General features: G+C 48.5%; 1 protein-coding gene across 2 annotated transcripts; it reads right to left on the bottom strand.

The window, feature by feature from the left end:
* Positions 1-651: 651 nt before the first annotated feature.
* On the bottom strand, positions 652-9,539 carry IGFBP3 (insulin like growth factor binding protein 3). Of its 2 annotated transcripts, none has more exons than XM_023226484.1 (5): positions 9,004-9,539; positions 5,501-5,727; positions 4,827-4,946; positions 3,102-3,242; positions 652-2,131 (listed from the first exon to the last, which is right to left on the bottom strand). In XM_023226484.1, exons 1-4 carry the CDS (start codon positions 9,404-9,406, stop codon positions 3,117-3,119), a joined length of 876 nt encoding a protein of 291 aa, XP_023082252.1. In that variant the 5' UTR covers positions 9,407-9,539; the 3' UTR covers positions 652-2,131; positions 3,102-3,116. The 2 variants fall into 2 exon arrangements, with proteins under 2 accessions (XP_023082252.1, XP_023082251.1); XM_023226483.1 differs by having other exon boundaries at positions 8,986-9,539.
* Between the last annotated feature and the right edge of the window lie 285 nt (positions 9,540-9,824).

The following is a 9,824-nucleotide window of genomic DNA, read 5'->3' on the forward strand; positions in this document are numbered from 1 at the left end:
GCTGCTCATCACATACAACACATGTGATAAGGGTATTTTAGATATTTCATCAACAAATCAGAAATGGTGCTAGACAGGAGGTAACTCTTCGACAGCAATTTATCCTTGGATGCCCTGAAGCCACAGGCTCAGTGTTTTGTCTAAAGTGGCTTTGACAAGTAACAATTGTTCCAAGGCTGCAGATAGGGGACTTAGATCCCAGAACCACTTCTACTTGGAGCACAGAAGGGCCACTCTCTGCTTGGAGTAAAGGGCATGAGACTTAATTGCTGAGTGTCTGTTCTGGTCCTTCCCTGCTTGTCCGTGGACGGCTGCTAGTGTTAGATGGAACAATACAGGACACAACCCCAGAAAGGCAAGGACCAGTCACATAGGTGCACATTGCTGACCTGATCAAACCTGGGCCACAGACTGTCCCAATAATACAACCTCCTAGAATGGAACCATCTTGCAGATATGATCCAATGCCTCCATAGGTTGCCCACAAAGCCATGGAAACTGACTTGGGTTCTTTTGCTAGAGAGGAAAGCAGGGAAATGTTTGTGTTTATGAAGTTTCCCACTACAGCTAAAATATTTTCCCCTTTCAGGATTATTTTATTAGTGATACAAAGCCCAGAGATGGTCAATAACAAAGGGAAAGAGATTTTTATTTTTAATGGTAAAAACTTTATTTACTATTTATAAATACATTGCAAGACAAACTTCTCAAAAATAGTTTTCCCCCAAAAAATTAAAAAAATAAAGAAAAGCTAATAGGTAGGCAGAATGTCTTGAGACCCCTCTGTTTTCAAGGAGAGCTCTGTGCAGCGTGTGTCCACACCAAGGGCTGCAGCAGGGCAGAGTCTCCCTGAGCCTGACTTTGCCAGACCTCCTTAGGTTTGGCCTCTGGGAGAGCAGCCCAGCCTCTGGGCACGAGCTCCTTTCCTCAGTCATGGCCACAGTTGTATCATATAGCATCTCTAACATTTCATCTAGGATTATCTAGTATAGATCTTATTATATTTGGGGCTATGTTGTATACAATGTTAACAAGGACATATCTTCTCTGCATATATGTGTGAATTATAAAGAAAAGCACGAGAATGACTCTAAGTTCAACAAACATGGGTGAATCTCTATGTGCTCCCAGTGTCCTGGATGGGCTCCCCAGCAAGCCATTCCTCCTTCCTGTTCTGATATTACTATTCTTTTTTACATTGTGCCAAGGAGGACAAAAGATGAGAGATGAAAATAAAGCTTTGACTTTAAAGAGCTTATCCTCAGAAATAAGCTTTGTCTTCAGTTGTTGAACTACAAAACACTATTTGCTGTAATCATCTGAAGAATCATGCCATTATTTGTGATGCCTCTGAATGTGGAGGCTGACTCTCCCTGTCTCTCTGTCCCTCCTACCCCATGGGGCCACAGCAAAAGCCATCCTGGGCCTTCAACTAGGCCATGTCTTCAGGAAGGTTCCTGAAAAGGAGGGCCCATAATATCTGCCTTTATAGGTCCCCAGATTGCCCTAGAACATTCTTAGATATATTTTTTTAAACAAGTAGGACTCCACCTTATTTTCTCCAAGAGTCCCCAAGCAGTACAGGCCATTTGAAGATATAAACATTCTTCTTGGTTGAGGGACCCAGGCTCTTGTTTCAAAAATGACACCACAGAAGGCTGTGAGCTCCAGGAGCATGCGTCGGGATGTGCAGATGACTGGGGTTTAAGGGTTTCCCTATTCTCAATAAAGCCTGTGCACACTGTACAGGGGGTGGGGGTGAAGCGTGTTCTCTACATAGGCAACACAGCCGCCTAAGTCATGAAGTCAGTGGTTGGCCGCTTCGACCAACATGTGGTGAGCATTCCATGGGGGCATGAAGTCTGGGTGCTGTGCTCGAGTCTCTGAGCATTTTGATAGGAAGCGACAAGAAAATTCAAACTGCTTTTTGCTGACTACTGGAAAGTGAAAAGATGCTCAAGTTTACCATTCGAAGAAACCATAGACATTTCAAAAACCTCTTTCTAAACTTTGGTTTAAAAAAATATCAGTTCACCACAAACAGAAATATAAATCGAGGCTGTAGCCAGCTGCTGGTCATGTCCTTGGCAGTCTTTTGTGCAAAATAAGGCATATTTGAGCTCCACATTAACTAAAACAAAAAGAAAAAGAAATATATTGAAATAATCCCCCCAAAATCAAAAGGGCTTGACTCTTGCTCTGAGATATCCAATACAGCCTGCAGTCTAATGGCACTAGGCCTGCAAGTGCAGGGCTGGGGTCTCAACCCATGTTTTTAAATAAAGCAACAAGTACCATCTGCTGCTTATGGTGTTCACTGTCAAAGAGTTACCCTCAAATTACAATTATGTTTTTCCCACTTGTAAGGAAAAAAGAAACCCTTCTAACTAAACGTGCAAATTTCTTCTGCATAGTAAATTTGTCTTAATAAAATGAAAGAAAATGTATTTATTTCTTTCCCCCAATAGTTCCCTCATTTATTAAAAGAAAACAGAATACTGGGTATAATAGCATTCTCTAAAATGATTGTTTAAAATTTCATTTTTCTACTAGATTTAAATGAACTTTATTAAAATTATATTAGCCACAGACTAACAGAATATTCATAATATATTTTACAGAAAAAAAAGCCACATCTTCAGACTGATGCTCTCCCAACTGAGCTATTTCAGCTGTCTCACATTCACATTTTTAATTTAGATACACGTATCTGTAGTAGGTTCTTGCGGATTAAAACAGTTTCCCTGTTAAGATAAATGGACCTCCAGACTTCATGGGTAAAGCCTAACATTGAAAATCTTCACTTTGTGTGTGGATGAATGATAGCTTAGGTGCTGTGAGGTGTCTGAAATAAAGCAGAGCATCCCTGAGGCACACTGGCCAGCCTCCTTCCCCACACTTGTTTGGTTGGGTTGATGGGGTCTCCCTTTCCGGGCACCCTTCTGAGGGCTCTGTCCTATTTGCTTTGCTCTTTCTGGCCCTGAGCTGCAGCTCCTGGGTCTGCAAGCCTGGGGAAGGGCTGGTGGCCACGCCCAGCTCTTGAGGCTAGTCCAAGGACAGTGAGGCCCTGGAGCCCCAGGCTGCCCCTCCTGAGTGCTCACCCTCGCGGCAGGCGTCTACTTGCTCTGCATGCTGTAGCAGTGCACGTCCTCCTTCCCCTTGGTGGTGTAGCCTGGGAGAGGCTGCCCGTACTTATCCACACACCAGCAGAAGCCCCGCTTCCTGCCTTTGGAAGGGCGACACTGTGGGAGAGAAACAGAAGACAGAGCGGTGAATGCCCCTGGGTCTGGTGTCAGGTGGGTGACCAGGGCCCATGATGGTTTGCCAGCATGACTCTGCTATGCTGAGAAAGTACAACAGAAATTTCAGCTAAGGCTGCGTAAGAGCCATGCATGCCTAGGCCCGCTGACTGTGCACCTGTGCATGTGTGTGGGTGTAAGTTCCTTCTCCAAGAAAGCGGGGGTGGGGGCAGTTTTATGTTTCTAGGAGTATAAGGTGGACACCAGTCCTTGCAGAACCTCTTGGGCCTGCCGACTTCTCTGCCAAATGTGGGACTGAGGACATCACCTCTGCCTGGGAATGCCACAGCTGTGCCTTTGGAGCCCACATCCAGCCTCACACGACACCTTCTCAGTATGAATTTGTTGAATGAATGACTGATATAAAATGTGGGTATAAATAAGCCATGACAATGGAGGAAAGCTTAGGCTTTCTGACTGTGGCCACTACTACGAATCCTGGTATATGATCACCCTGAGGCCACTGTGGCTCACTTAGGTCTCCGAAGGCCAATTCTGTAGATACCAATTAGAAAGCTAATTGAAACAGTGCCATCACATAACACAAAGTCTATAGAAGCCTATTTATTACAGCTTCATATTACTACATCTTAAATTTGTTTGATCATTTTCAGCTTGTTTAATTGGGGCTTTAGGCATATGACTACATTTGGGACTGATGTATAGACAGGATTCTCACTCCATTCCTTTTCCAGGAATAGGACTGTGCTGCAATGTAAAGATTTTGAAAAGACTGCTGTTTGATGTTGATGACTGTCATGCCTTCTTCTCACTTGGGCTTTCTAGGGAAATGCCAGTGAATCGCAGGAAGACCACAACATGGCCAGTTTGGAGAGCCTGGCTGTCCCCAGCATGGACCGAGTGTCTGATTTCAAGTTCCATCCCCTCCATGTAAGACAGACACCTGGTGTGTGCTGGGGATGGCCGGGCTCTCCAAGCTGGCCATGCTGCAGTCTTCCCCCAACTCACTAGCATTTCCTTGAAAAGCCCAAGGAAAAGCCCAAGAGAGACAGATCTAGCAATGGTCTTTTCAAAATCTTAATATTGCAACCTGCTCACTATCAGGAAGGCATCAGTAGGAAAGGGGACAATTGTGGGATTTCAAGGTAAGCTTTTTGTGGTACGACCTCATGTCACACTTCTTGGAAACTGACTGTAATACTTGTTTGAAATGGGACGCAGCATTAACAAATGTGTCAACATGTCCACCTGCAGTTTATAAAGGGTGCCCCTGGGCAGTACCTTGTCCACCCTGTGGGTGAACCACTGAAAGGGCAGGAGCGGGAAATGGGTGGTGGAAAGGCACGAGGGTTGAGGATTATGGCCGATACAGCAGCACTCAGAGCAACAAGTCAAAACAGCCTTCGGTCTTACCTCCTGAGACTGGCACCAAGTCCTGGGCACTGGTGCTGCACAGGCTCAGAGTTAGAGCTATGGCCAGAAGAGCCTTGGGGCTGGTGAGGTGGGTTTCTCCTCTGCGTCAACAGAACCCGAAGAGGAAGAAAACACACTGAGGACCTCACTTACCTGCTTTTTCTTATAAAATCCCTTCTTGTCACAGTTGGGAATGTGTACACCCCTGGGACTCAGCACGTTGAGGAACTTCAGGTGATTCAGTGTGTCTTCCATTTCTCTACGGCAGGGACCCTGGGGATCAGGAAGGACCAGAGCAACAGAGTCAGGGTTATTACTCTAGAGTGTGTGCTTTAAAACTTTAAAAATCTTTGGGCCGCACGACTGCCCAAAGTGGGATCTGTAATTTGCTCCTCAGACACCTTATGTCTGATTTAGCAAGAAAGTCCCTCGAATAAGCTAACCATCACTCCCTGTCTCCCTTTTGCTCTTCCCAGAGTAAGTCACAGAAGCTGGTATAGAACCAACAGCAGGTCAACAAGCACAGAGGATGAAGTACATAAAATAAAACTATCTTTATGAGAATATTTTTCATTATCTCTAGAGGTTCATGACATCCCATATGCTTTTAAGAGTGTTGTTTCAGCTTGATCCTCGTAAGATTCTCCAAAAGGGTCAATATTCTTTATGTAAGGAGAGGAGAGATGTGAGGCACAGAGGGGCTAGGGACTGCCCACCCATCTGCCAGAGGCTGGGGCTTGTTGAGTAAGAACTGCCCTCAAGAGGCTCTGAGTACCCAGGCTTGGCAGGTCTTGCCCTCCTCGATTAACAAGAGGAAAAGCTCTCACGTATTCTGTCTCCCGCTTGGACTCGGAGGAGAAGTTCTGGGTATCTGTGCTCTGAGACTCATAGTCGACTTTGTAGCGCTGGCTGTCTTTAGCATGCCCTTTCTTGATGATGATTATCTTTGAATGGAGGGAGTGGAACTTGGGATCAGACACCCGGTGCGTGCTGGAGACGGACGGGCTCTCCACACTGCCGGCGCTGCGGTCTTCCTCCGACTCACTAGCATTTCCTTGAAACGCCCAAGGGAGACAAACATGTGAGAGTCATCAACATCTATCAACAGTCTTTTAAAAATCTTAATGTTGCAACCAGGTCACATGTAAATGACAATATTAGTTGACAATCCAAATAATTTTTTTTTTTAATACCTCGGTGAAGTATTAATCCATAGTACTACTCGCTACATGGTAGTTGCTCTACCTCAAGAAGTTATCTGTTTGAAAGTCAATCTGACAGGGGCTCTTCCTAAGTAGCTGCAACTAAAGAAGGCAGACAAATGCTTAAGTGTCCCTCAGTAGAAGGTGAAGGCAGTATGCTTCATCTTCCACCGGCAGGGGGCAGACCCGAGTCACAGGAGGCTGCTGCAGCTGCTGGCTCAGAAATTTTGCAGTGAACTCCAAGTGTGGTCCTCCCACCGTGTGAGCAGCGGCAGCCTGGGGGACTTGGAAGAAATGCATATTCTCCACTCCGGAAACGCTGGAGTGGCGGCAGCAGTCTGAGTTGTAACAAGCCCTTATGCGAATTCTGAGGATTGACCAGTACCGTCCTCAATGCTACCAGGTAAACAGGTTTATAAGAGCTTGGTGTCCAGCTCAGATGGGAAAACTGAATTATTACCTGCAAAGTGTTTTGCCTCAGGGGCTCAGAATCATGCAAGCATGTTGGTGGCTTGTTTTCTAGGTCCCTGTTACATCTCTGAAACTCAAGGTCTACACAGACCCTGTGCATCCTGCTGGTACCTGCCTGAGTCAGTCCTCTTCACCCCTGGTGAGCACAGGAGCACATGGATGCAGACAGTGCCAAAGTCCCACTCACAGCTCAGACTTCTAAGTGCCAAAGAGCTTTTCCTTCCCTGGGTGGGGATGGGGTAGGAGAAATCCCCCTCCAGCAGATCTCCCTTTTATAATAAAAAGTGCTAAATGAAGAAAGTCTTGTACTTAAAATGGATGCTGGAATGTTAACAGTTGAATTCGAATTTTAAGTATATGACTAAATTTGAGACTGGATCTATGGCTAGGATTCTCACTCCATTCCTTTTTCAGAATGAACTTGGAGGGGCTGTAAGACACCTATAGGGATCAAAGGCTACATTCAGAGCCCATGCTCCCAGAGCCTGTGGACCATGCCAAGCTCAGCCCAGCACAGACCTCTGAAGGGCTTCAGCTTAAGTCCACAATTGAGAGTCATGAAATTTCTCTACTACAACAAACAAGACTATAATGTGTAACCCTAGCAGGGAGCTCAGGTGGCCCATCTGGTCCACAATCTATTCTAGAAAGCTACCAGGGCTGCAATGATTTGGTGCTCTGCTCTCCCCTGGAAGTAGCTACTGGCAGGTCACTCACCAGGGCCTTAGTTTCCTCACCTGCCAAACAGCTCACTGAGGTCCTGCTGTAAAGTTCCCCAAGGGGTTTCATGCCTTGGGAAACACACATTCCCAGGGTCCAGGCCAGAGCCTCACAGAGGAGCGCCCTACCTACGAGGATTTGGTTTCAATTTCTTTTAATCTTAGCTTTCTTTCTTTTTCAAGGAAATACTAAGATAAAAGAGATACTAAGAATGTAAATATTCTAAGAACATGTAAATAAACATATTTATATTTCTTTTCGAAGAACCTTGAGTAATTTCTTAAATTTCCTTGGTTTCTTCTTAATGCCTGGGCTGCAGACTAGGGCATGAAGAGAAAACAGTTCTATTTAAGCAACAGATAATTGTGACTTTTGACTGTCATAACTTCACCTTTTTTTGTCAAATGGATTCTAGAAGTCACTTAGATCTTTTTATAATCTTATAGCTCACCTTAACCTATACAACAGAGCTACTAAGATGGTAATCATGATTGCTGAAGCCTAAGAATGACAATGTGTATCAGTATTTCTAAGATCACTTTTTGAATACTCCAACATGCACAATAATGTACAACACTTGGCAAATGACATAACTTTGCCCCGAGAGACAAATGCCTCCAGCAGCTTTAACAGCTGACCACAGCCAGTGTGTTTTAGGCATCTGGAATCTTGCCTTTCCATGAATCCAGTGTTTCTCAGGGGTGAACACAGCCAGCCTTGCCTAGCAGAAAATAACTTTATCTGGGCATGGAACTCTACAGCTACATAAATTATAGAGACTGTTCATCCTGCTAGCCCTAGATGGGGGCCTGCCTAGTGACATCTGTCCAATGTGATCGTTGGGGAGTTGGGGGGATTAGGATGGGGAGAATTCTCTCAGCCTTCAGCTGTGCAAGGCAGGGATTTTATTTCCTCATATAACTAAGTGGGACTGGCTAAGAATGCTTGAAAGATGAACGGCTGCCAAATCCACTTAAACAACGCCCCCTGCCCCCCCGTGCCCCGCTTTTTTAAGGGAACAATGCGATGCCCTTACCAGAGTCGCTGCCTGCCTGATAGACTGATAGTGGCTGAGCCAAGAGGGTAACTCTGCCAAATGTTTGCATTTTTCCTCTTCCGGGGCTCCCTTTAACATCTCATTCCCCACCCCCCCATTTCACATTAAGAAGGGAGACAGCCCTAGGACTGATTCCAATTCCCTTCCCTGTCATTGAAATGGACTTAGTCCACATTGCCCGCACCCGCCACGCACCTGGACGTTTGTCTGAGGTCGGCGCAGGTGCGGAGGTGGCCTGAGTTGTAAGAATGGTATGGTACTAAAAGTGGCACGTGGGGTTCAAACCTACACTCTGTTGCGGCCTCTGGGTAACCTTAAGAAGATACTTCTTTTTCAACTTCAGGTTTTCCAACCGCAGAAGATACCAAAACCCGAATCCACTTTACTTGTTTTTGGACACACCGGGACTAGACATCGCTTTGCAAACGAAAAGGCTGTTCAAAGTCAGTATTTTAACAGAGAGGTACTATTTCCTACAACCTACCTGCCCACCTTCCTTGGTCCAAATCCGCCTATGTCCCCCATCCCCAAGCATCCCTGGGATTGCGGTCCACACCCCCGTGCGGGGCGAGGAGAATCTCCTGTGTCCAGGATCTTTCCAACAGCTAAACATCGGTACCGCTCCCCTCAGCTCCGGAAACCTTTAACCCATTTTCACTGAAAGCGCTTTGCAATTTACAGGTACTCTGCACTTAGAGAATCAAGCAAGTAGAGGGCCGGCAGGGGAGGGTCCCTCCGGTGAGCGCCTTCAGTTTCCCCACATACTATCTCCAGTGAGAAGAAAACCCAAGTCTCCGGCAGCGGCACCCAGCAACCCCCAGGCCCTTCGGCGCCAGTGCGCGGGCTGCTGCGAGCAGCGCACCTGGCGCGGGCGACTCACCTGGAGCGGGCGGCGCTGGCAGCAGGTAGGTGCGCAGGCGGCTGACGGCACTAGAGTTGACGCAGAGCCCGCGGCCGTCCAGCAGCGCCTGCAGCGGGCGCGCCTCGTCGGGCGACGGCTGGCAGCGGAGGCCGGAGCCACAGCGCTCGGTGTAGATGCCGCACGGCTGGCCCTCGCTCAGCGCGCACGTCAGGCAGCAGCCGCAGCCCGGCTCGCGCACCAGTTCGGCGCACACGGTGGGCGGAGGCGCGCACTGGGCCAGTGCACGCGCGTCGCACGGCTCGCAGCGCACCACGGGACCCAAGCCCGCCGAGCTCGCGCCAGCCCTCGCCACCGGCGGCCCGCGGAGCAGCACCAGCACAGTCAGCGCAGCGGACCAGAGCGTGGGTCGCGCCCGCTGCATGACGCCCGCCACTGGGGCACGCTGCTTGGCAGGCCGGGGCTCGCAGGGATGGGGCGACAGTACGCGGCGGGAGGCTGTGGAATCCAGGCAGGCAGCGGCTGATCTTTAGCGCCCAGCCGCAGCGCTCGCATCTGGGCGGCCCGGGCGCGCCGGCCGCTATATAGAAGCTGGGGTGGCCCAGGACACGCCCCGGAACGGCGCGCCCAGGAGTGGGGGTTGGGGAGGGGGGCGGGTCGGCGCAGGCACGGCTGCGGGGGCGCGTGCCTCGCCCTGAGCAGCCGGGGCCGAGCTCGGGGGCGTGCAGCTCGCGACTCACCCGGGCACCTGCTCCTCTTGTGCACGCCCGGAGCCCGGGTCACCTTGTCGTCTACAGGAACCAAGATGTGCCCGGTCACCTCGGCACTCCAGGCCACCTCAG

This window comes from Piliocolobus tephrosceles, chromosome 8, assembly GCF_002776525.5.
Source record: "Piliocolobus tephrosceles isolate RC106 chromosome 8, ASM277652v3, whole genome shotgun sequence".
Taxonomy (NCBI): Eukaryota; Metazoa; Chordata; class Mammalia; order Primates; family Cercopithecidae; genus Piliocolobus; species Piliocolobus tephrosceles.